A 27,599-nucleotide genomic window follows, 5' to 3' on the forward strand; every position below is an offset into this window, starting at 1 on the left:
GATGTAATGTGTTTTGTCTAAATAATGATGCACTATCCCCTTTTACCTTCACTTTCTGATAGAAGTGCACCAAAACACAGTTCAAACACAGTGGAGCAAAATTGTAGCCTCACAACAAAAGGCTTCCACATTATTTTTGCTTGAATGGCACCTTTGAAAATCTTTTTTCATGAAAGCAGGACAGCCTCACAAATGCCTTTATACACAAAAGACTGAATAGAAGCACCTTCCATTATCTGTAGGGTAGTTGTATGCTATTCTGTCTCTATTGATTAGGAGAGGAGTTTGCCACGTGATGCTCACAGCTCATCCATCTTCATACTGCCCTTATATTGCCTTTTTTTTCATTTGGATGTACGGTGAAGAAAATTGCAACCAGGTCAATCACAATTTCTGAAACGATTATGTTTTTATTCACTGGAATGTAAAATTAGTGATGATCAGAAAAGTCTGGCTCTGTCAATTGATTTTATATTTTCATGTTTCATTTCTGTGGCTCGGGAGGTAGAGGGGGTCTTCCACTAACCAGAGGGCAGGCGGTTCAATTCTACTCTCACCCATTCTGCGTTCCTAAGTGTCCTTGGGCAAGATGCTGAACCCCACATTGCCTCTCAAGGCTGTGCAGCTAGTGTGTGAGTAATGTGTGATAGAGAAAGTACAACACATAGATGCACTGTATCATGGGTGAATGGCAAAACTGTTCTGTAAATCACTTTGAGTGATCATCAAGACTGTAATTCTTTACAATGGTCTGCTGTTGTAGAACAGTTTTTCCTGGCCTTAAAACAGTAACATTTAAAAATAATGAGTATAGGAATATTGGAATCAGTATATTTTTATCATATATATAAATACACATTTTAATTTCTGTTCTTTCTATTAATATATATCAGTCAGACAACTCACGTTCAAACGTTTATTGCAACAGTAGGACAGGTTTAGTGTTTGGCGTCTAGGCTCAAACTTAATCACTCCCCCCTGATATGATTACACAGGAATGATGGGAGTGATGAGCAAATATGAGGGGCTGGAGCAACTGGTAGCAATACTGCAGCAGCAGTGCGAGCAAAGGGGGTGATAGGAAATCTCTCTCTGCTTAAATAGGCCGCCTAATAAGGTGGGTGTGTATTATAGATGGTTGTGGAGAGTGAGGTATGTCACATGATTGGAGCAGCGCAGCTCGAGTTGGCTGCCTATCCTAGCTTGCAGGGTTCGCTTCATTAATTTTCAAATCAACTCATATAAAGTGATTGAGCTCTTTCCCCAAACCACATGTATCAGGCAGAAGGGGAAACAGAAGGCATCAGCATGTTTATTGTCAAAGAAGGAGTATTTTATTCACACAAATAATACAACAGAATAAATTATTAATGAGAAACCATCAATTTAAAAATTCTGAATTTAGACAAGGGAGTAGAACTGTGTTAGACGACACAAGTGAAGTACTGGACTGATCAGTACAGTGTGTGTGTGTATGCTTGTCCAAATGCTGTACATGTCCAAGCTTCTACGTCTCAGCCTGTTATTTGCAGCCATGACCTATTGCAGCTGTGTCTGGTGAACTATCTCAGACTATAACTGAGTTGCAGACACAGCGGGAGGACGTGGTTGGTTTTACAGCGCACGGTGTGAGTGTTACATGTAGAATGGTTTCGGTGAAGACAGGAAATCAAGGAAGTTGCATAAAAAAACCCACAAGAAATCTGGTGTTCTCTAGATCTTGATCTCGGTGCGGAAGGTCTGTACGAGCTCGTGCTTGGCTGGGTGTCGCCGCGCACGGACTGTTAGGGTTCCCTCTGTGTCCAGTGATGACGTCACCGAGGTGGGGTCTACATCCTCAGGTAGCTGGCACTTGTGGGTGAATGTGTTCATCACTGAACCGTCCTGGGCCAACTGTTGAGGAAGAAATAAAAGATTCAGTGAGGGAATGTAACTGTGACACCCTGAAGTCCACAGATTGTCGTCCCAGGGTTCCACCATATGGCTAAGTCTGTTTTTTATCACTTGCAGACACACAGCATAGTACCGCTCTGAATCAGGAAGAAAGCTGCCCACCTTTTCTGCATGAACTTCTATCTGGTTGTTGGACGTGGTGACAATGACGTCTTCAGGGGAGAAGTCTCGCACGTCAACTGTGAACTGGTACGAATCCCCGAGAGTTTTAATGTTTCCAGCTCCACCTGAAAGCACGACAAGATGAGAAAGCATGTTTGTCACCTCTGGTTTTGTTTACACCACCTGCCACTGAAAATGACTTCCCATTTCAGTGAGTTAAGCACCATCACTGGTAATTATAATAGCTGCATGCGGTGTTTCATTAGGGACTGATTAACTGATGTTACAGGAAGTTGATTCACCATATAATTGAAATCATGTTTTTTTTCTTCATACCAAGACTCTAGTATACTGTTGAATAGTTTCAATTAAAAAAAAAAGAAGCTAAATTCCATTATTCACTATTCAGACAAATTATTTTCTCTTTTCTTTTAGTATTTCATTACTTTTGCAGAAAATGGTCATGTATATTTATATATACACACAGGGGTCCAATTGATATACATACACACGTACATGTTATATGACGTGTGAACTTCCAGTGAATATTTGTTAAAAATGTAATCTAATGACTTTTAATTATAATTATACCCAAATAATTATAATTAAAAGTGGAACACTGTCTTTTTTTTACAGAAAACATGATTGTATCCTAATGGTATTTGTTTTAATGTATTAGTAAATACAGACAAGCAGAATGGCTGTATTGGTAACACGTATGTTTTCCATATTATTGACAAGACTGACAAATTAGTATTTCTCAGCATGAGTGACTTAATGTTGCTGCTTTGGTCATATTACAAATGTGCTCACTACTGTACAGAAGGCAGATCGACAGATGTGATTATTTTATGGAAACGTACATCACTATCAACGAAAAAGAGCTCTCTTTGGCCCTCCATTTATTATTTAGTTATTTGCATCACAGCCTTTAATCTTTATTTAAATATTGGTTTTGTCATTTGTTTAGTTTCTATCAATCCCATGTCTGGAGTCTGAGCAACAATCTAATTTCAAGCTTCAACAGATTTGGATTTGAAAGAAATATTTGTTCATTCGGTTTCATCAAACTTTACTAAAGCAAAATTATAACAATTCCAAGTGATAAGTGAGAAAGAAGCTTCTCTCTCAGGCTTTAGAAACTTGATGATAAGGCTCCCTGCTGCTGAAGGTCCCCACTGACTCTGAGCTCAGTGAAGAACTACGTGGTAGCACATGATTTCACACACGACATCAGACTGAAGTCCCTGAGTGTGTCAGTGACTTCAGCTCTGACTTAACATATGAGGGTTAGTTTACTTATGTGACATCATTCCAAATGTGTGTGTGTGTGTGTGTGTGTGTGTGTGTGTGTGTGTGTGTGTGTGTGTGTGTGTGTGTGTGTGTGTGTGTGTGTGTGTGTACACTGGTCACCAGGCAACCATCTGATCATTCCTTATGCAGGCGTCATCCCAGATACTCGGCGTGTGAAGTCACACTGCTGGCCGTCTGTTCTGCATTCCCCTGTTTGCATGCATGAGTCTGCGTCAGTGTGTGTGTGTGTGTGTGTGCCTTGCTTTGCTTTGCTTAGTGTCCTAGCATCAGTCTCTTGTGCTGCTACTATGGAACACCAACAATTCTATACCCTGCCCCTGAGTCACAGAGTCCATTTAAGGTTCAAATGTCACACATTCACACATCTGTGTGCACCTGCAGTGAACAGTTCACACCAGCTCCACACATTACTGAGCCACAGGGCGTACCAGACACTGTGACGATAAGAGCCTGCTGATTTTAATGTATATTTTATATAATAAAATAATTTTATATTTATTATAATATATATATATATATATACACACACATAGTATGTTTATAAGCAAACATCTCTTTTTTTAATTTGTTGACATTTGAGTTTAAACATGTACGAATCATATAAACATATGTATGAATCATATATTGAGTAATTAGAGCTCACCCTCCACCCCACACTGTCAGATCCTCCACATGAAATTTAGTTTTGAAAAAGAATGCATCATCAAATATACACATAATGTAGAAGTGCTCTCATGCTACAGTTAATACAAGTTAGTGCCCTTAGACTGAAATCCTCCCCCAGTTTACATTGGTTAGATTATCAAAGTAAATCATTGAAGGCATCATTTTTTATCTTGTTCAACTTAAAATGAAAGATAACATCCCTGATCCATCTTCAAGTTTACAAGTATTAGACATCAGGTCAACAAGGTTTTGAGGGTCACCCCATTACGCAGTACAGTCCTCAGGTCTCAGGTCACTGTGAACTTGAGTTGCTCCGTCAGTCAGTACCATGGCTACACTCACACCACAGTCCTTTTACCTTTTAAACTCAGTCCTGCCTGTTGTCTCCTTCCACTGAACTGTCACCTCCGACAGGCTTTATCACCACTTTATGGAGAAAAACCACACACTGCACACAAGTCGTTTCCAAGCAGCCATAAAAATCTTGTTAAAAGTCAAAACTGTCACTTCAACCGGCTGAAGCTATTATATTTATACCACTTGTGTATACAAAGGGTGTTACAGAAACCTGACATTGCGCCCAACTTACCGGAAAACCCCAAGGCGTCGCTCCCAGGCCTCATGAAGGAGCCAAAGTCCTCAGCAAACAGTCCCCGGCTTTTCTCCATGTATGGGTTACTAGAGGATGAGGATGAAGATGAAGTCTGGTGGAAACTACGCTCCGATCGATAGGCAGAAGAGTTGGTCACACTCATGGATGGGTGTGAGTGCTGGGTGAGGCAGAGGAGGTGAGCAGAGGGGAGAGAAGAGGGAGGCGGAGAGAGTTGATCCGTCTGGTAGCTCCTCTGGGAGTATTAAATGTTAGAAATAAGACACACAGCTCCTCTGTGTTTCCTTTTTTCTTTCTATGTGTTTATTATTCTTTGTGTGTCTAAGGTAACTGTTTTCCCACTATCCTGCAGCCACTCTCTCATTGGCCCTTATATACTGTGTGGTCCTATACGTGGTTGGGAGGTTCACACGTGTGTCACAGCTCATTGGGAGGGAGAAATAACGTTCTATATTTATCGTGAAACACACAGAGTGATGGAGAGAGGGGTCCGTGGTTGGAAAAGTTCTGGGCATTGACGGGCCCTGAGGTTAAGAGAAGGGGAGAGAGTGGGATTTGATAGAGAGAGGTAGAGAAAGAGCAGGGGGGGGGGGGGGGGCAAAAAAGTTGTCATTCCACACACACCATCCCTGAAATAGCTCCCCTCTCCTGTCTTTAATTCCCCCGCACTCCGTCACTCCATTTGTCTGTTTCTTCTGCTTTCTTCATATTTAATGCCATTTCTTTGGTTCTGTGAAAGTGACGTAATGGCCGATCTTTCCACAGCGTGGTTTCATCTCATTAGTAAGATTTTTTGTGTTTTGTCGGGCCCCGTCTCATCTGCTTATTGATTTAATCTTTCTCTTTCTGAGCATGCAACATTAAGAACAAATGATTTTCTGGAAGACTCTGCATTCTCCCGCTGAGCTGGATGAAAAGAGAGGAGAGCGAATGGAAAAGTGGAAAAAGGAGACGTGCCTCTTATCTCAGAGGATAAGTAAAGAGCAAAACAAAGATGGAAAGAATGTGCTTGAAAACAAAGCCGCCAGCAGCGAGAGCGGGGGACTTAGTAGGGGCATTGCTTTGTGGCTATAAATATCAGCATGAGGAGCAGTGATTAAACAACACTCACTGCTCTCCCCTCTAGTGTCGCTGACAGCAAATCCATTAAGAAAACCTTTAAGGACTAAATCACTATATGTCTATAATGACACTATTAGTATTTGACTGTTGCCCTAATCAATCATGAGTAGGTTGCCTAGAGTCTGCGCATGACCTGTACATGACACGTGCAACAAGTGACTGATTTACTGCGTGACATCACAACCTCAGTTCCTCAATCACAATGACACTGAAATGGAAACCACATTGTTCAAATAAATCCAGCACGTGTTGTCGTCTTTTGTTTTGAAGCCACGTTCGAATAGAAAGGTTATGGCCATCATAACAAATGACACCATACAGTGTTATGTGCCTCTTGTCTTATCAGTACAGAGCTGAAATCCCCCTGTTGAAGGTCTAAATCCAGCCCAGCAACTCAGCAGCTCCCTGCCAGGAAGCACACAGAGCCTGCTCCCCTCCATAGTAACAGCAGGAATATTGTTTATTCATTTTATAAATAAGATATCTGGTACACTGTGTTTGTTACTGCTGATGGTGCTTTAGTCGAGAGCAATGCTGGAAGAAAACGGCAAATGTGCTATCACATGCTATTGACAGTATTCACTTTATGAAATAATATATTAATGATTATCATTATCAATTACTCAATAATGTCTCTGGGGATTGTTTTCAACATAAGAAAGGTCAAAATGATCTCCGCTGCTGTCTCAGTTTTCAAAAGTCTGATGACATTTTACAGGATTGTTTTCTTTTTTAAATTATCCAAGGAAATAAAGTAATTTACTCAAATCAAAGGTTTTTAATGTCAGGGTCAAGAGGCCCATAGGAGTGGTATGGCACAATTTTGATGAGTCACGAGATGCTGAACTTGTCAATAGACACCAATCAATCGAACAAATTTTATTTGTATAGCCCAAATCGCAATGTGCCTCATAGGGCTTAACGAGGAGTGTCATCCTCTGCCCAAATAGGATGAGGAAAAACTACCAAAACACCTTTTTTAACAGGGAAAGAAAAAATATATACCTCTGAGAGCCAGAAGTGAGAGATCCCTCTCCCAGGACCGACAGAATAGAATAGAATCAATGTCATATGTAACAGGGCACCTTAACAAAATAGACAATGTTTACAACAATTATAAAAAAAAATTATATAAATGGAGAGGTGTATCAATGTTTGAAGTTTATACAGAAGATAATGCCAGACAGAGCAGCAATGACGATTGGAATTAGTATTGCTAGTAATGGTAGTATATGTCAGTAGGTATCTAAGCAAACTGATTGTAATCAAAATCCATGATCAGCTGCCACCACAATCCAGGAGAAATAAACAAGAAACAAGAAGAATGTCAAAGAAAATTATCCATCATAAACCTAAACCTAAACAAATATAAGTAAGTGTCCTGTGAAGTTTTAACTGGAATAATAATGTTAGTAGTATCTAGTTAAGTACAGCATCAAAAAAAATTTCAAAATCCAAAAAAGGAGAGAAAAATAAGACTCAACAATGAGTAAAGAAGATAAAATATCAGTATTATTAAGTTCAGGCAGTCGGCCAGGAACACTGAGTTTAAAGGAATCACAACAGAGAGGGAGGAAATAACGAAAGCAAGTGAATATGATCCAGTGGTCCGTATAATCCCTGCTGTCCCACCGGTGACATTGAATCACCTCTATAATGTGTGTGTTTGTGTGTGCATTCCTATCTGTCCACAGCTGACACGCACGCAGACACACACACACACACACACACACACACACACACACACACACACACACACACACACACACACACACACACACACACACACACACACACACAGGGGTTGAGTCTGCTTCAGCTGCCGTATGTTACATAATGTCCCAGACAGATGAATACATTCCAGTGATTGACTGTGACTGAGCTGGAAGGTCATCTCACGGCTGCTGTCGTATTTTCATAAGCAGACATTTCAGCTTTGTATGCAAATGTGGTCACACTGGCATCAGTAAACAACAAGACCCTGAGACACAACGAAAAGTGTCTTAGTTTGGTGCTGAACTCTATTCTTTCAAAAGATGTCCCTTCACAGAGTGACTTGGAGATGCTGGTGGAGAGCAACACACCACTGATTCTGCTGTACTAACTGGAAAAACACTATCAAGTTTGAAACAGTGACATATATGAAAGTGGGACACAGTCGTGACTTTGAAGGACACAACATATGATTAACATCACCTTCCTACCTATCAAACCAATCAGTGACCCCCCTGCGCCCTGTGGATGAGCCGCTCACTGTAGGGGGTCAAAGCCTGTTCTGTTCTCCTGGTATGAAAACCATATTTTCCACACCACTATCCACACTATCACTGTAGATCATTATCAGGGATTTTTGTGCCATCGAACTCTCAGATGTGCATTCATGTTAGTAATGAGGGGTTTATTCACTGCAGACCTGCTGTAATATCCCTCTTAATGTCACACTCTCTTACATATTTCACACTGCAAGCCTTAGTGCTCAATTCTAATTTTGTGAACTGGACATAGCCCTGATGTGACTCGCATACGTAGAAGAACAACAGGACCCTGTGTATGGAAGTACACAAGGAGAAGAAATCAGTATTAAACATGGAGGCCACAGATGTGAGAGCGTTTACAGTGTACATTTTCTCTTGATATGCTCTAAAAACACAGACAGGTTACAATATGACCCCTCAAGTTTTTGTTGGACAGACGTTTCACCCCAAGATCTAAAACCTCACTGTCCCTCGACTGACTACCTCTGTCGCAGCTGTCTTCCATGTTTGTTTTTTTCGCCTGGAGAGTCCCGCCCGCCCCTCTGCCTGCGCAAAATGATGGGGAATGTTGATCTAGAGTGACGTAAAAGCCGCATTGAATTTGGATACGGGTCAAATGTCTGTTCAGACTGAGGTCGCATTTCCAAAAATTGGATCTGTATCTGATTTAGAACCACATATCTCATTTGAAAAGATCTGATTCCATGTGATTTGTGCTGTTCACATGGGGGGGGGGGAATCACATGCAGGCCACTTGGGCCCTAACGAACTGGGTTTTATTATAGTAATTTCACTGAAAACAGCTGCTTGCTGCAGCTGGAAAATGGGCCTGATGAGAGCAGAGTTGATTGGATTTGGTTGAAGCATCACTCAAGTTGTTTTGAATGGCAAATCAATATTGTGAGGACATAGTTAAGGATAATTTTTAAATAAAGTCTATTACCGTTTTTTCCCCCTCTGGGTTCGCTGAGATACTGTTGTTATAGGAACAGCACAGATGTAGTTTTGGATCATGATAAAACAGAGGGTATTTAACTTGTGATGTTTTGTTCTCAAGGGTGGGGATATTATTCTATTTATTTGTAAAATGTTTCATATTCAGTTTTGGGATTTTGTAACTGTTACATAATTTGATTTACTTATTACGTATTATTTGTCAGAGAACAATTCTACGATTGGTAGATATGATAGTTTATGGGAAAAAAGTAAAGTACCCTCCTGTCTGGCTCTAGTCGCCTCATTTTGCTGTTACCATGGAAACAAGTTTTTATACGAGAGGAGCAGTTTGTATGTGTGTACATTTCTGTGGTGTATATGCAAGTGTGTGTACATGTGCGTGTGACTAACGCTCACAGTGTGCAGATTTCAAATCTCTATAATAACACACATGGTAATTGAATGCCTGAAGGGGAGGAAGAGCTGAGGAAAATAAACATTAACTAAGAGCTTTAAAGTTTCTCTCTCTATTGCTTTGTGTGTGTGTGTTTCCAGATCTGAACGATAATCACCTTGACCTTGAGCTAAAATTCTGAATATGTCGTGAGGATTTTTCTGCTCCCCAGGCGCTATTCAAATGAAAGTCTTTGAAGCCAATCACTGACCTAAAGAAGGTCATTGCAATGACATCATTCACACCACATTGTTGATCTCCATCTGAGCAGTAATATGTTTATCATACTGACCAAAGCTCTCATGAAACATCATAAAGGCGCCTTGTTTCTTAAAGTTGTAAACTTTTATACAACATAACAACAAGTAATCTGGGTGTGTTTCGATCATAGACTGTATATAAGGTTTTGATCCCACAAGGACCAGCATCACATTGTTTAATATTTCACTGCCGAATAAAGAACTATACATGTTTGATTTTAAACATTTTTGAAATTTAAATCGGGCCAGGACTTGATATAAACGAGTCAAACTGACATTAGGTGAGATATATGGAAGGAAGGAAGGAAGAAAGGAAGTAGAATGCTCTTTGAAGTGCAGAGTATCAGCTGTTATGTGGGAGGGATGGGAAGGAAACCTGCAGGAGATCTCCTCATGGAAAAGACAAGGTGATGATGAGGCAGCAGCTCTCAGCAGGGTGAGCTGTCAATGACGAGAAAAGATACAAGTCAATGCGACCAGTTTAAAAGCATCGGTAGAAAATCTATTTCTCATGCTCTTATTGAAAAATATATATCTATGTGTACTACCACAGCCAGTGTAACCATTTTTCTTAATACATCAACACATTTTTATTGCATATTTTACCATATAGCTCTTCAAAGGTGACCAGCTGTTCTGTTGTTGATAGAATATCAACTTCCCATCTATATTACATTGAAAGTACTTCCTGTGCTTCTTGAAGTTTAAATCAAGTTTTTAAAAACAAATGTCCCCCTTTTGCCAATCATATGATAAAAGACATACTTTGTGGAAAATAAGCAGTCAACACCATGGCTGAGTATTTCCAACCGGACACTGCAGTAAACAAATGCCAGTCTGAGGCTACGGCCATACCACACATCACTGCTATAGATACACCTGGTGTCCACACTTCCTGGAGTTTAATAGCCGCTAAAACAGAGAAGTTTGGAAACTCCTGGCCCCGTTTTTGAACGAAGATGTTTGGAAATGATGATGTAGACATTCACAACCACTTGCTGATTTGATTGTTTTGGTCATGATTTGTCAGAGGGCCTCGGCCATATTAACATTTTCATGGATCCAAATCATGAAATGAGGAAGGAAGGAAGGTGTAGAGTCTTCCTGGTTTGAATTTTTTCATCACAAACATTTTGAATACCGCCTAAAACAAAGTTTTAGGGGGTTTAATAAAGTGCTGGGACTTTGAGAGAATCTATTGTCTTTATCTTTACAATTCTTGTTATATTTTTCTGCAAATGATCGTATAAAGTCTATCCACATGGTGTCTTTACCAACATACAGTATTACGTACTAGTAAGTTACTTCTTGACCTTGTTAAGTGTAGGTTTATGATAAGCTGAAACATAAATTAATACATTATCATGATAATCTGTTTTACTAGTTGTTATATCTTATGTTTACATTTCTACGATCAGGTATTATGAGATTATAATTTTTTTCTGCAGCGTGGTTAATGATATGACCAGGAATCTATTCAAAAGTTGAGTAGCATGAAATGTATTTTTTCTCTAACTCTGCACAAGACAGATGAAGGGCACTTTCCTCCATAGAGTTATTAGCAAACTTTTCAACCATGACTGCTCAATATGCTAATCCCTTCAAAGAGGTCAGCTGAGCTACTGACTCACCTTCACTACACAACACCAAAACACAACCATACCACTTCCAAGGTAAGTCTGTCTGCATTCGAATTTCGCTGTAGCTGTAGTAACTAAAACGTGGATTTGGTCATTGATATTTTTTAACCTCTATTCATACAGTGTTTGTTTGAGCCTGTGTTAACCTCACAATAACACAACCACTTCAAGGCAGAATGGAAAGTCTGGTTGAGGCTCCTGGGAGAGAAAGAGGTGGAGAGAGCAACAACCAAGAGCGAGAAGATCAATACGAGACATCCCATTATAAGAGTCCGCTCTTCTCTGATCCATGGAAACCATACCAACGGCCCCGTGCCATTATCAAAGGTCAGACTGAATGTCAAATCAATAGCTCACAGAGTAACTTCATTATGCTTGTGATAACATACATGAATTTGATCTTAGTTTGACCTTAATCTGAGATGTCATAGATTATGGTTGACTTCAAGGACAACATGATCAATGTGGTTGTAGACATTCTTACCATAATACTATTTATATGATAATGCCTCAATACAGATTTTTGATACCTTATTAATATTTATCACTAATACTTCTACTAATATTATAGATTAGATAGATTGCGGTTAGGTTAATTAAATTAGGTTAAGACTCATAATTTACCATATAGGTGTGAATGTAAATTGTTGTTCTTCTCTGAATGTTTGCCCTGCGATATGCTGTGCACCCCCCCAGTGACCCTCAAGAGGATTATCAGTATAGATATGGAATGGATGCTATTAGAGGGCACTGCTGGCTTATAATTACCATTAAGATATTCAGTATATATTAAGATATATACGGTGTGTGATAGTGTGCTCTATAAATAAATTCAGCCAATTGCCCTACAAGCTCTGTATTTGAGTATCAGTTCAAACCCAGAAAAGGCCCCTGTGTATGAAGAAATCTAAATATACTGTGTTTAATTGTAACGCAGGAAGGTTAACGCACACGTTGTGTCCACAGAGTGGCTGCTGGGTCTGAGGCGTTGTCTGGGATCAATGTGTGGGATGGAGTGGTACGGCTACGCTGCTCTCGGCGTCATGATGGCCTTCCTCAGCTTTCTCATGGACCTGAGTGTAACAAAACTGCTGAGAGGTACACACACAGAGAGAGAGAGAGAGAGAGAGAGAGAGAGAGAGAGAGAGAGAGAGAGAGAGAGAGAGAGAGAGCAAAGGGAAGAAACAATTGATGTCTCTCTCACTTCACTTGCAGCTCACCAATGGCTTTATGTGAATCTAGAGGGCAACAGTCTGCTGCAGTTCTTCTGTTGGACTCTTTACCCAGCATGCCTCTGTGCTGTCGCATCATCATTCTCCCACAACATCTGTCCCTTCTCCACAGGTCGGTCATACATAATTCAGTGTTCATTCAAAAAAATTCAAATCAACTTTTGTTTCATCACTGTTGTCATCACTCACAGTAGAGTGACTCCACAAAACACAAAGACCTCCAATCTGCTTTCATTCACTGGATTTACTGAGTGCTGACAGTTTAATGAGCCTCAGGCTTTACATTCTTTTTCCATACTACAATGTGAATGTTTGAGTAATGGATTCAGTGTGGACAATATAGGATGATAGTTATTCGTTAAAACAGACAGGAGATAAGAATCTTATAAAAATAAGTCTATGTTTTGAGACAAATTTATAAATTAAAACCACATAGATTCTTGAAGTACTTGCCACTATATCTTAAATTTGGCACACATCTTTCATTCCTATCTAAAGTAAAAGGCCTTGAGTGAAAGTCAAGTGGGATATTTCCTGTAAAATTCAGCAAGTTTTAAAGGGGGACGTGCGTATGAAAAGTCAGCAATGATTTGATCTGCTTTTAAAGTGTAATGTAATTCCAGGAAGAGGGGGTCTCTATTGTCCATCTTCGAATGTGGATGTGTGGTACTGACACTGCAGTAAAAGATGGACTGGGACATAAGACAGCCCTAATGTAACGGGCATGAAATCACAATGTGGTTACCATGACAGCAAGCAATGTAGTAGTATCACAGATGCATCAATGATATAAATTTGATGCTGTGTTACATATGGCATGTAGTTAATTCTCTCTTTCTAGTTTTACAGTCACTCAGATATAGCATGTAGAAGTAGGTATACTCTCGTTCTGCAGATATGTTTTAGTATCTTAATATGCAGCCAAGGCTTATACCTGGTTCTGTCTGTCTGAAAATGAAAGCTGAGTTCGATGATTGCTTTGGTCTGACCCATGAGTACTGAGTTCCCGTACTGCAATGAAGTGTTGACAAGTGATTAGGCCTTCTGGTGCCAGAATGTCGACATAGTACCAGGCGTTGCAGCTGGTTTGATCCAATCACAAGATGGTCTTTATAATTGAAAATCATCATCAGGCGCAGACAGAGGTGCCACGCAAACAGCAGCTAATACATTCCAGATGATCCAGCTGATTGCACGAGTACATGGGGCTGATGATGTCAAGGAAGGTTTATGTCTGCTGACAGCGAAAGCTCCTTTAAGCTGCAGTATGTCGGAACATTTACTGTAATTACAGCTATTTTACTTGTATTGTATATTAACCGCAGCTGATTGTGTTCACCAACGTAATCTGGAAATCAGGCAGTCCTCGGAGTGGCATATATTATCATCTCTTCAACCAGGACACTTGAAGTGATACACCACAGACATTTTTAACAATCCTCAGTAGATATAAAGTCAGAAGTCTTCATGGACTCCCATATTGTTGTCAGCTTGATCTACTTTAATAGATTTTTCCTAATTTCAGAAAGAGTTCTATTTGAATCTGTTCTCTAATTTTCGGATGAATCAATATTTCAGGACAAAAGTCTGTCTTGATATCCCCCAAAGGTAGAACTTTAAGCTCTTATCTACAAAATCGTTCCATGTCTTGACCTTTTAATCAAGACACAGTTTCTGATTACAATTACTAGGCTTATGACACAAGACTTCTGATCCAATAGGGTTTTTATTTCTTTGTTCTTTCTTAGATTTACTTTACTCTTATTATTGCTGAATATAAGATGATCTCCTGGTAACCCTTAATTGTCTGAGAAAATGCTGCAGAATGCTTTTAATGTTATTAAAATTAAATTTTTGATTTAACAGTTGTCCTTAATCCTCGACTAGGTTGGGGAAAAATTCCTAAAAAAAAGTCAATAACTTTAACGATTAAAAGGATTTAAAGATAATGAAGCTAATAGATGGATGAAGGTAATGAAGAAATGTTATTGATGTTTCAGAATGACATGGGCATTGTTAAGGCCAATGGAAGCCAGAAATTCAGACTGAGGCTGTTATGTGTTCAGTCCAGTGGCAGGTCTGGACTTTGTCACTCTCCAATTATCAGTCCACCTCAGGCTGATTGTTATTTGTTAGAGAACATGGTTCTACTTTTCTCACAGGCCCTCACCCTGTCTCCCCCTGTCTCCCCCCTGTCTCCCCCCTGTCTTTCCCTTGTCTTTCCCCTGTCCTCCCCTGACTTTCACCAGCCAGGTCTTACCTCAGTAAGCTTTGGGTCCATGTTTATGGCTTGTATCTGTACTCCCCACTCCTCTGTAGACTGGCAACACTGCCCTCTCACTGTCAGGACAAAAGATTTCAGGAGAATTTAAAATGTGTCTGATTTGTGAGACCAGACTCTCAAACCCAACCTGATGACATGGTGTAAACATTACCAATCTAAAACAGACTCATCCTTTATTATTACTTTGTTTGTTTTATGCTGATTTTCCTTTACATCCCACAGAAGGTCTTTCTATCTCCTTTAACCTCTGTTGAATTATTCTGAAACTATTCCCCTTTATTAACTTTGAATGGCTTTAATTGAAGTTTTTGATTTATTTAGAACCTTCGGGCTTTTCCAGAATCTTGTCCTGTTGTTTATTTCTCTCTAGGCTCGGGGATACCAGAGGTACGAACAATGCTGGCTGGCATTGAAATGCCTCATTACTTGTCTCTCACTAATATGTTTGCCAAGTTCCTGGGCCTTATCTGTGTACTGGCAGCAGGCAGCACTGTTTCCCTGGGCAAAGTGGTGAGAGACCTCCCAGTGTACCTGTCTACCATACAAAATATGTAGCTATCTTTAAAATTGTGTGTTAGCTTCATTATGAGTTATTAATGTTTTTGTTCCTCCTATCATCAGGGTCCGCTTGTGCATCTTTCCACCATGGTGGGAGCCTACCTTAGCAAACTCTGCACTCTCATACAAGACAAAAAGAAGGTAAAATCACAAGTAATTCAATTTTAGTGAAGGCTTTACCACTTGCTTTTTTATAAAATTACACCCTTTTACTTCTGAATAAAACTGTGTAGCATCAAATTGCAGACAGACAAAGTCAGGGTTAGTTGGTGGAGCTTTTAACAGATAGCTAAATGCTAGCCAGCTATTTCCCTTAGGCAGTAGATGGTTCGTAGGGGGATGAAGGAAAAAAGCTTCCCCCTTAAACAACCTGTTCATTTTGCCATCCGCTCTCTGCTATACCCCTATCCAGTATAAGAGAGAGGGTTGCGTGTGAGGAGATAAATAATTTATATGTGCAGTTGAACATCCTTATTGTTGCTAACTAAGTCTAAACGTTGAAACTGAGTGAGAAATCCTACCTGTGTCATTGGCAGTTAAAACATCCATTAAAACATTATCATCTTCGGCCGACAGGCAGGCAGGATTCAGCATAACAAGATACTGCTTTTGCTGCGTGTGTTTAATTCTCTGCAGGGGTGTCGTCCCCCCAAAACCACACCACCAACAATCAACCCCGAAAGTTAATTAATTATACTGTCCCAAGTAATATTTACAACAAGGATCACTATCGGGACCACAGGACATCACCCCTGGTAAAAATGAACAAATCCAACCAAAACAAAACGAAAAGGAGAGAGAATATTGGACTTACGTTCATTTGACATGTGATATAACCTAATTCCAAATCAACACTGTTGTGCGTATAATTTCACTCTTGCTGTCTTTTCTGATCATATACTGGGAACAATGTGCACATAACTATCTATATTGCCAAGATTTATTTGTCAAAATACAAATGTTGCCCCACGTTCTCTTTAAATTCGCAACTGATCACTGACACAGTCACAAAAGGGCGATCATGTGAGAGATGCTGTGTTCTGCCCTCAAGTGGCCAAAAAGCAAATAAATAAACAAGATTGAAAGCAGTGCTGAGAGAAGCTTTTTTCAAAAGAATATACTCGATTATGTTTTTATGTATTATGACATTAAATAACTCCAAGGTAAATGTTGCTCTCCCTAAAAGGAAAGGGACTGTTAAATTCTTCGACAGAAATGGACAAACTGGGAATGTTATATATTTTAAAAATAATGTTTTAAAAAATCACTTTCTATGTTATCGTATTTCTCTAATATGTAAAAACAAATACACAAAAGATGTTTAAATTATAGACTCTGTCTTTTAGGACAAAGGAGCTGGAGAAATGTTGGTTGTAGCTGCTGCGGTCGGTGTAGCCAGCTGCTTTGGAGCTCCCATCAGTGGTGAGGCGGTTCGGCATTAAGCATCGAAATACTTACTCTCACTATATCTGTCCTTCTCACATGTGTCTGGTTAATGCATCCACCTTTGATTTCAGTTTCATAAGCGTCACATATTTACCCGTCCATTTGAACTCTCGTCCTACACCGCTGCTCCCCCATCATCCTTTTCTCTCACCTCTTCCATCTTTGATTTCGCACATCACAGGTGATTTCCTTTTTGAAACCTTGCTGGGTGTCCAGCACCTCAGGTTCAAACTCCATTTGTACTCAGCCTGAAAAATGAATTCACATGTCATATTCATATGTGATAATGTCTATAAAATATGAATCTGTTTATTAACACCTGAATTATACGTATTTTTTAATATTGGATTTTCATGGGACTTTTTCTTTCTACATATAAAGGCAGAAAAACACCTACTCTTTAAACTTGACAATACCTGCTGCTGTTTTGTCTAAGGCGACTTAAACACCCTCTTCTATTTTTCTGTTGTACCTTTGTCTCTCCCTCACCTCTGCTCTTGGAGGTGTGTTGTTCAGCGTGGAGGTGATGTCTTCTCACTTTGCCCTGAGGCATTACGTCCCGTGTTTCTTCTCAGCTGCCTGCGGGGCGTTGACCTCCCGCCTCTTCGCGGTGTGGAGTGGAGATGGAGGTAAAGGAGGCCCGGATCACCACTCGCCAACTCACGGTTGTCAAGGATAAGGTTCAATTTAGAATCACTGTCACAATAGTCTGAGGAAAAGTGACCACAAAGCCAATAACATGATCCCAAAGCTGAGATTGTATTTATGTATGCTCTTTGAGTTTAGTGTGGCGGCAAATCCCCTGTTTGAGAGCCCTTGCTGAAGATTTGGATCGGTTAGTAATGAGGCTGTAATGTTCTCCTGTCCACGTACTTTAGGACAATGTAGTGCGTTTGCTGAAATCAACAGACAGCCCTAACAATTTGTAAAATATCTTGTATTTCATATTTTTCTGAATGTATGCTTGCCAAAAAGAATGGTCATTTCTAAATTGAGTTTGGTTTGAGCATTTTCCTGGAGAGTCGCAATACAAGCTAGACTGTCATTTTAGCTTGTTGATAATGTTGACAGCTATATAATCACCTGTCACAACAGTAACCAGGAACAGCATTTGCAGAATCATGTAGGATGACAGATTGTATATTTCATTATAATACAATAAAGTAAGGGAAGATTGAATTTTTTGAAAAGCTGTGGGAGAAAGAAGAGCGATAACTCCAATTTATTCTGTCTCCACAGAGACTCTTCAGGCGCTGTTCAAAACTAATTTCCCCACTGCTTTACCTTTCTACCCGCTGGAGATTCTGCTGTTTGCTTTGTTAGGGTAAGTGCATTTACATGACGTCTGTTTGTTCCTGTCTTACAAATTAGAGCTGACATTTGGTGGTCATACTCATATCATTAACAATAAAAATCATTTGACCAGTTCTTTTATGTTTTCCTTCCTTTCTAGTTGGCATTTAATTTTTTTTCCTTTCATTCATTCGATCATTTCCAGTCCTCCTCCTCCCCTTGAAGATCCTAATGACATTTGATAGACTATTGCTCCCAGGGTTAAAATAAGCCTCTTGTCTCTCCCTGTGGATTCAGCTGGCTCTCTCTCTCTCTGAAAACAGGCTGCTGTGTGGAGCTGTGAGCTGCTGCTACCTCTTCTGCCATCGGTGGATGCTGCGATTTACCAAAACAAACACGGCCTTCGTCAAGATGCTGACGACAGAGTGAGAGCTCAGTCCTTTACAATGTGAAAGCTGTATTGTGATGAGTCACCATGCTGCGTAACACTGACTCGGGAGATTTTGTCTGGAGTATCAATTCAAACAGTTTTATGGGTCAGTGCTGCAAAAATATGACGTCTTCCGTTATATTGCACCTGCAGCATATCAAATAATTTGGGGCATTTCAAGCTATATTTACATAATAATAATAAATATCTATAAATTGTGGGTAAAAGAATTCACAAAGACATTTTCACGTTAGGTATGACCTACATTGTTTATATATTATAACGTGGCTGTATATGACTGACCCCCTCCTCCACTCCACCACTTGCAGTAGTTTTCATTTCTGATGCAAACTGTGCCCACTCCACAGTGTTCATACTATTCAAACAAACAATTCAATTCAATTAAATCAAATGTAATCTTTATAGTGCGATATCACAACACACTTTTTCTCCAGACACTTCACACAGTAAGGTCAAGACCTTACAATATTTTAGAGAAATCCGACAGTTTCTCAAGGTCAAGTGTATTAATCTGGGCCCAGGTCCCTCATGTGAAAGCATATACTAGATAAAGAGCAGAGTACGTGCAGGGCTGATGTTTATTCTGATGTTGTCACAAGAAGCACTCAACTGATAAAAATGCCAATTTTTTTAATAATTGAAAACGAGCATGACTCTGTAACAATGGTGTCTATTTGTGAATGTCTGTCTGCAGGAAGGGTCTATACTCAGGCTTGGTGGCCTTCCTCCTGGCATCTGTCACGTTTCCCCACTCTGCCGGACAATTCATGGCATCTAAGGTGGGAATCAGCTCTCTACGACTATTTGTTCTAGGTGGAAACTGAATTCATTGCTAGTCCATTAATTAACTCTGACCTAAATCTGTACTTTCACAAAAAATATTCATATGCATTCGTCTCTCAGATTTCAAATGGCATTTCTTGTACTATAGCATGATGCCATAGTACAGTTTGTCACAATTGTGGTTTCACACCAGGGTCTTAAACAACACAATTTCCGAATGATCTTTGGAGACTGACACTTAACCATCATTGTGCAACATGTCCAACGCCACAGTGAGTGGTTTCATGACTGTGCAATATTCTTTGAGAAAATGATGCTCCTGTTCGATGATGGTTGTAATATCGAACTGATTGCAGAGAGGGTTGAACTCTGGGATGTGAATTTCACTGAGGTGGAATAGTGCATCATGAAATCAGCTCTATCTTGTTGTTGTCGGCATGAAGACTTTTCTTTACACATATCCTCGATGAGGATGTGTAGTCTGATTTGGACTCAGTGTTTCAGCCCTTTGCCAAGGTCATTATACTTGACATGGAGTTATGTGAATATGATGCACAGCTCAAGAGAAAAACGAATCCTCTATGTTGGTACCTCCAACACTTGTGAATGTCACATCTTGACCCTAACCCCCCTCTTCTTCTTCTGATGCTGCATTATGGAGTTTTTTTTATGCGAGAGCATGCTCTTTCATTTTGAGAGTATTATTTCTTCATTTCACATTCAGATTTTCTAAAGCTTTACCTCAAAACCCTGACGTCTCTCTCAAATAGCCCCTTCTCACATGCGCATTTGCTCTGCTCCTGCTGCACAAATGTCCTGTGGTTCAGTTTGCTACTTGATTTCTGCTCTCGCGCTTGGATTTTTGTAAAATGACCTTGTTAAATTCCCCCACCGATAGAAAGCCAGGTCTGACTAAAGACTATTCATTCTTGTATACAAATTAAACTTTATATGTTTTAACCCATTTCTAAGATTTTGAACTTGGGCTGAACCTGAGTGCCAGAGGAATGTTGAAAAGTCTTTTTTAGCAATTCAAATTGTTTTAATTGTAGTGCCATATTGATCTTTTGTTTCACAACAGCATCCACTGCATTTCAGAAAGTAATGTGAATGACATTTCTTTCCCAGTATACCATGAATCAGCTCCTCACCTCCTTACTGGACAGCAGGCAGTGGAGCTCTCAGCACCAGAATGCCTCTGTGCAGCTGCAGCCTGAGCCTTTGTCGGAGTGGAGCTCGTCAGGGAGTCCTGTCTACCTCTCTTTGGCTTTCTTTCTGCTCATGAAGGTACACACAATGATAACACAAAACCTATGTCTGTCAACAAGATAACCCCCGTGTGGACATTTTTGCAATGCAAACAGTTTATTCTACCAGTCTTTGTATTGCTTACAAGGAGGTGGAGGAGTTGACCTGATTTAACATCTATTCGCTGCGATTTCCCTGCTCACAGACTGACAGTGACTCATGCTCACAGAGCTGCTGTGGCTGTTTGACAGGGATTTGACAGTTTGTGTTGTTGTTTCTTCTGAGATGTGGATGTTGGTCCTCGCCTGCACTCTGCCCGTTCCAGCTGGATACTTCATGCCAGTCTTTGTCTATGGTGAGTGGGGGGGAAAGGGAAGCGACAAGCTTCATTTTCAAAATAACGAAAATTTAAGTGTGAGGGATTTGCCTCAGAGCATCCTCTCACCACAATGTGAAAACTCTGTGAGGGGTTTCCTGGAATATAAACATAGAGAAACTCTTGTGATGTGTTATTCTTTTTCCTAGGGGCAGCTTTGGGCCGTTTGCATGGAGAAGGAGTAGCATATGTGTTTTCCATTGGAGGGACGTCAGACCAGCAGCAGGTTTCCATAAATCCTGGGGGCTACGCACTGGCTGGTAGATAAACAATATACATTTTTTATTTTACTAATGGTCCGACATGAAGTCCTGCCTGTATACGTGCACCGTTTTTAGTCCTCTTACATGTTCCTTAATTCTTCTTTCTTGTTTCACACAAAATCTACCAAAAATATATCATATACCAATTTTTATTAATTAGATTATTTTTGGAAAGATGTGCAGGATGTTAATTGGGTTAATTTAACAAATTGGATTAAGTAGACTGATAGGCATCCACATATCTTGAGTATGAGCTATAGTTCTCAAAAATGTTTTTCTGAATTAAAGGTGCAGCAGCTCTATCTGGGGCTGTGACACACACCTTGTCCCCAGCTCTCCTGGCCATCGAGCTTACCGGCCAGTGTAGCCATGCCGTGCCCGTTCTCCTCGCCACTCTCCTGGCCAATGCCCTTGCTCGCTCGGGACACCGCCCATCCTTCTACGACGCCCTCTCTATCAGCAAGAGGCTCCCACACCTGCCCTCTCTGAAGAAAGCATGCCCTCGGTAAGATTAAAAAGTGTCAGTGTTAAGTACATGATGATTAGTCTTTAGCATATTTTGAGTGTAAGACCGTAAAGATCATTTTTTTGTCAGAGCATGAAAATTCTCAACCAACACATTTTTAGTTTTTTGCACTTGATAGTGTTAAAAGTAAAAGTAGCCAACTTGCCGATTAGCCTGTAACCTAATGAAACGGTCCACTACATCATCATGGCTCAGTCTCGGCGATGGCCTCCTCTAAATCCATTTTAGCTGCTGCAGGTGAGTTTCGAGTTCTTATTGGATCAGTGGACCACTTTTAAAAAAATAAACACCACCAACTTCCTTTCTTTTTTGGTCACAGCATGAAAATTCTCAAACAACAATTTTTTTGGTTTTCTATAGGACGTGAGAAAATTAAAAACTGAGATGTTTAGGTTGGCTTCACTAATAGCAACTCTAGGGGATCACACTCGTATTGCTCCCCGGAACAATACAAACTAGGAACAACAATTCTATTGTTACACTAATGAACCAAGTACAACCAACAATTTGTCAAACTTTCATGTTGTCCAACTCTTCTGTTCACGAACCAATACCTCAAAAACTAATGACTGAATCCCTGTTGGCCTCAGGTGTTTACTTTCAGATCATTGCTGACATAGCATGCTTACTTGCTAAATCTTGACCAGATGCCAATGTGCCAAGCTGCTAAATATCACAGGACCAAACATTAGCGTGTTATCAAGCTGACGATTACCCATGCTTTTTAAAGCTGTTCAATTTAGCAGTTAAATAAAAACAAAAATGGCGCACAAGAACAGAGTCTGAGCGACAACCATTCAGATTTAAGTAAGATGTCATTTCTCATAGCACCAAACACAGAACAAAGTTTTCATTGTTTACCTCGCTAGTGGTAATTGTGTAGAAATAGTAGTTCATGCTACACTTGTTTGCCTGGCTCGCAGCCACCTGTAATTGCCATACATATAACTCAGCTATCGACTCTAACCTGTGAGGCTGAAATGTGTTATTTGTGTTTTTTTTAAAACAGCAAGAAAATCTCAGGAGCCGACCAAGTAATGGATGAGTCACTGTTAATAATGAAGAACCCCATGAACCACCCACGCATCTATTACTTTCAATTTGTACACCGAGGGAGGAAAACCTTACCTACAAATGAGCGTACACACAAAAATAACATTTAGAGAGTCTTACGTGGCAACTGACAGCAGCTGTTCAACGAAAGCATCTCTAGTGATGCAAGCTTTCTGAGTAATGCAATTTTCCCAGACACTACACCTGCCAGAAAGCTCACTTATGATATAAGTGCTTAAAATATGTGTACTTGCTGAGTGTAGCCTATAATGAAACAGTCCACTACATCATCATGGCTCAGTCTTGGATTGCATTATAAAAATGTGTTGGAGTAGAAAGTACAGATATGTACATTATGTAGTGAAGTAAAAGTGAGAAGTACCTGGAAATTTGTACTTAGGTAAATCACAGATCCATGAAAAATGTTAATGTACTTTGTTACATCCCACCACTGCCACATGCAAGTGTGAAATGTAAAAGGACAAATAAGAATTCTTACCATGACTCATATGAACACAAATTTAAATGTAGAGATTTGTAGACCAATGTAGTCAGGATGTAAATATCATAGCAATCTCATGGGATGAACGTATGCCCCCATATTGCCTCGGTGATAGCAGTTAGCTGCACCATTGAGCTTTTTTTCTTTTATCTGCCGGTCACCGGACTGATTGACAGCCACTAATAACAACACGCTGAGATAGAAATCAAGACATCATTACTAACGGCTCGTTGTCAACAGCGTTCAAACTGAGGTGACTTCAAATACTCCTCAAACCCAGACACCCCATGGATCATACATTTGACTGATGGACACCTCAAACTATTTGAAAAATGTTTTGGGAATAATAAAACCTTTCAAAGCTGGTTTAAAGCTCTGCGCTGTGTCTATGATGACAGCAGGAACTGCGCTGTCGGAGCATCCAGCTGTCATCATAGGACAGTAACCTCAGGGCTAAACCTTTAATTATTCAACAGAGATTTTTTCAAATACAGATACAGATACAGATACAAATACAAACACATACATTCAAATTCATACATGCAATATGTGTATATATTTTTTAATTTTACGTAGAATTCAATGTAATTTAACTTTCCAGACCACTCAGCAATTGATTCAACCTGTAAGAAAATGTAATTTCCGGTATGACTTTGTGGATTACAGTTTATATTTTAGTTTTTTTTTTTAGTTAAAGTATTTTTATGTCATTTACACTTAATTTAGGAAAAAATAAACTATAAAAAAATGTTTTCACATACTGGTGCATAACCTTGTTTGTGTCTGAGTACATACAGCTTAGACCACGCCTTGTGTAGCCATCATCAAATTAAAGCATTCATCCTTGAATTCTTTTAACCATTAACATTGAAAAAATCGTTTTAATATTGACTTATTGACAATTTACTTGTTACATTTGCTCATTTCATTCAACCTGAGCTGCTTTTATTCCAGGTGTAACATCACTCTTCTCTCTCGCAGGCTTCCCTCCACCACAGTTGGACAGTTTCTGGGAGTGAAATCGGTGCAGCTTCAGAAAGCAGCTGGTTCAGCAGAGATTCAACATGCTGTCAAAACCAGCAGTGAAACTCAAATCCCTGTGGTGGAGTCCCACGGTGCGCAGACAAGTATTGAGCCCCGGTCTTTTAGCTAATGAGTCACATTTTGTCTAAATCTTATAATGAAAAATAGAATATATTGAGAGTATTGACAAATCAAGTAAAAAATCAACAGGATCTCAAAAAAGATCCTGTCAAAACATTATTGGTTCTGGTCACAGATAGTTGTGGCATCACATTGAGCCACTGAAGAGAAGAGAGAGAATCTATGAGAGAATATTTGGAAAAATTCTAACTGCGGCTATACAGCAGCGTGAAAGGACTTCGATAGAGACAAGCTGACAAGTGAGAAAATAGTAAATCGGCCAGCTAAGCCTTTCAGCAGCAATCAAACAGACAAGTTTAGTTTGCGACAGACAAAACAGCCCACTACAGACCTGCACACACTCAAGCTACAGACTGTGGCAAAGAAGATTGATTTTCCTTTCTTTTCTCCTGTTGAAGAGTCACAGATTTTACTGGGGTTCGTGCTTCGATCAGAGCTGCTGATTTTCCTGCATCGCCCCAAGACTGAGGTAAAGGCCTGGACTGAGTTCAGATGGTGTAGCGCAGAGTTCAGATGGAGGCGCAGGATTAAACTGTTTGACACTGTTGAAAAGGCAGGCCACGTCTTTACAGACAGTTTGACACTGACTGAATGTGAAACAGTTCCACAAAGGAGGACGGGAGCAGGATGCTCAGACAGTCGCTGCCTGATGTAAATGCTAATCTCATGAAAGCACACGCTGTTGTCATTTCTACTGCCAAAGAAAAAACAAAAACAGAAAAAGGATTTATGAGCCTGTAGCAACACCCAAGCATACAGTCAATAAAGTGTGCAGTCAGTATTAACTGTGGATCATAATTTCTACTGAAAACACCACACATCTGGTAGAAATGTTAAAGTATGAATATGTTTGTGCTGTTCTTCAGACTCTGGAGAAACATCTGGATGAGGTCTGTAGTATCCATCCAACCTCTGTCCTGTTATCACCTCACAACACTGTTCAGGAGGTAGGAGAACCTAATGTAACACAGTTGTGACAAATACGAAGGAATAGTTTATAATTTAAGTAAAATAATCTTTTCCTTTCTTCCACAGACTTAGATTAGAAGATTGATACCAGTCAGCTAGTTAGCCTAGCTTAGCATAACGACTTGAAGCCTGGCTCTCCTCTCTTTGTTTAATTCAAACATAAACATACAAATGTAAAATAATTTAACAGGAAAAAATTGTCAGTTCTGTCAGAGCCCGTCCACAGAGAACCTTTGCACCTATTAATGCTGTTGTACCCAAACTAGCTGCGATTCACCTTGAGGGCAGTGGTGACCTTGTCCTAAATGACTATTTACATTTATTAGCATATATTATCTATTGTATATCAGAATAAAAATTAAAAGAATAAAAATTCTTGCCAGGACTGTGATTTTGCTCACATCAACCTCCCATGAATGCATGCCAATTGGTCATTTTAGGATTTACTACTGATTGGCACTAATTGATGCCCCCAAGTGGCTAAAATGACTTAGTTTGGTATCAATTTTCTCATCTAACTTGCAGAAAGACAGCAAATCAGCATGGTCACCTAAATTGTAAATTTTAATATGTCAGAAACTTGAAAATGTCTTGTGTCATTGCAGGCCCACAGAATACTGAGTGTCGTTGGAGACCAGACCTTGTTTGTCACAGAGAGAGGACGTTTGGTCGGGTTACTAACATGGACACAGGTATCGATCAATAATGTTTTGTGTGTATTTGCACTCACCAACAGTATAATCTTTACTGGTTTTAATGATGCAGCCGGATTTTCTTACCTTCCTCAGTTGTCATTTGTCTAATCCATATAAACACGACTATATCCATGTATGGATTGGTTAATATTGTGCAGATTGTTTTAATGGTAAATTATGAATTAATAATATCTCTCCCTCCCTCCATTTGTTTCTCTAATTCATCCTCTAGATGAAGAAGATATTGGAGGACTTGGCCAAAGAAATCTAAGCTTTCACACATAGGAACTACGTGAATCCTTTGATCTTTTTTGAAGCATCCATGAATCAATCCAAGCCCGGCTCTTATAATGACACGATGTCTTCAGTGCCCTGGCATCACAACATTTCCACATAAAACAAAACTTTCATTAGCTGGAGGCTCCTGTAATACCTGAGCTTATTGTCTTGGCTTTTAATGAAAGTTGAAGGCTTTTGTCCACTGAGGAGATAGTAAACGTGCTTCATCAGTGAACTGCACTTTGTGACACAACTATATCAAAAGTGTTTCGATCCAGAATGGGATCATGGGGGGATGAAAACAAAAAGCCAATAACTAATCAATGAACACATCAAAACCCTGCTGATGGGTTTTGAGTGGACATCTCGCCCCAACACTTCCATTCATTAACATCAAACACAGATATTGATCATGCAACATTTTAGACTTTACACATGTAATAATATTATATTGATGGGTTTTTTAACTTCTGTTATTCTCTGTCTTGCTTTTGTGACATAATCTTGCTCATGTTTTGCAACTATTGTTCTCATATTTGGGGATTTAAGGTTCGGTTTTCAAACTTAATAAAACATTAGGAAAGATACATTACATGCATCCATACTGCTGGTGTGTTGTCATCCAAGTATCCAGAAGCCTCCACATTCGTACAAACCTTGATTGCAGTCCAAATTATTGTTAGTGCTTTTATGCTCTGATTAATAAAGACAAAAAAATGGTGAATCATAAATAAACTTCATAAATCAAAATAGATGATTATTGTTGTTAAATTAATCTACTAACGCCATAGTTTGTACAGTTGTGATCAGGGGGTGGAGCCACATTATCAAGGTCCCACCAATACACGTGCTCAAACAATCGCGTGTCAGTCTCAGCTGTCCATCGTGACGTTTCACCCAATTGTCATAGCATCAAATAACTAGTTAAAAACAAAGTGTATTAGTAAATAAAATATCAGTGTAAAAAGAACTACCTAGATGAGAGAAACCATCTTGGAGAAGATTTTTTTTATGTGTACTTTGACTTTTTGTTTATGTCCCATCCACTAACAGAGGAGGCATGATTTATGGCCTATACTGTAGCCAGCCAACAGGGGGAGATAGAGACACTGGCTTCACCTTTGTGGAGTTATGTTGTCCATTTTCATATACAGTCTATGATCTT

The 27,599-nt window shown here is 39.7% G+C and overlaps 2 protein-coding genes across 2 annotated transcripts; one reads left to right on the forward strand and one right to left on the reverse strand.

Moving 5' to 3' along the window:
* Positions 1–1,250: 1,250 nt before the first annotated feature.
* hspb7 (heat shock protein family, member 7 (cardiovascular)) lies at positions 1,251–5,000 on the reverse strand. The gene is made up of 3 exons (XM_034591097.1): positions 4,625–5,000; positions 2,056–2,180; positions 1,251–1,893 (listed from the first exon to the last, which is right to left on the reverse strand). Exons 1-3 carry the CDS (start codon positions 4,788–4,790, stop codon positions 1,714–1,716), a joined length of 471 nt encoding a protein of 156 aa, XP_034446988.1. The 5' UTR covers positions 4,791–5,000; the 3' UTR covers positions 1,251–1,713.
* A 6,440-nt stretch (positions 5,001–11,440) lies between these two features.
* clcnk (chloride channel K) lies at positions 11,441–26,937 on the forward strand. Its single transcript, XM_034590402.1, has 19 exons — positions 11,441–11,639; positions 12,279–12,410; positions 12,528–12,656; positions 15,199–15,338; positions 15,450–15,527; positions 16,733–16,808; positions 17,336–17,461; positions 18,072–18,156; positions 18,449–18,550; positions 19,271–19,355; positions 20,488–20,646; positions 20,893–20,962; positions 21,133–21,243; positions 21,535–21,751; positions 24,309–24,442; positions 24,890–24,960; positions 25,358–25,438; positions 26,066–26,152; positions 26,388–26,937. The coding sequence occupies exons 1-19, from the start codon at positions 11,489–11,491 to the stop codon at positions 26,424–26,426; spliced, it is 2,073 nt and encodes a 690-aa protein (XP_034446293.1). The 5' UTR covers positions 11,441–11,488; the 3' UTR covers positions 26,427–26,937.
* Positions 26,938–27,599: the final 662 nt, after the last annotated feature.

This window comes from Hippoglossus hippoglossus, chromosome 7 (assembly GCF_009819705.1).
Source record: "Hippoglossus hippoglossus isolate fHipHip1 chromosome 7, fHipHip1.pri, whole genome shotgun sequence".
Classification (NCBI taxonomy): Eukaryota; Metazoa; Chordata; class Actinopteri; order Pleuronectiformes; family Pleuronectidae; genus Hippoglossus; species Hippoglossus hippoglossus.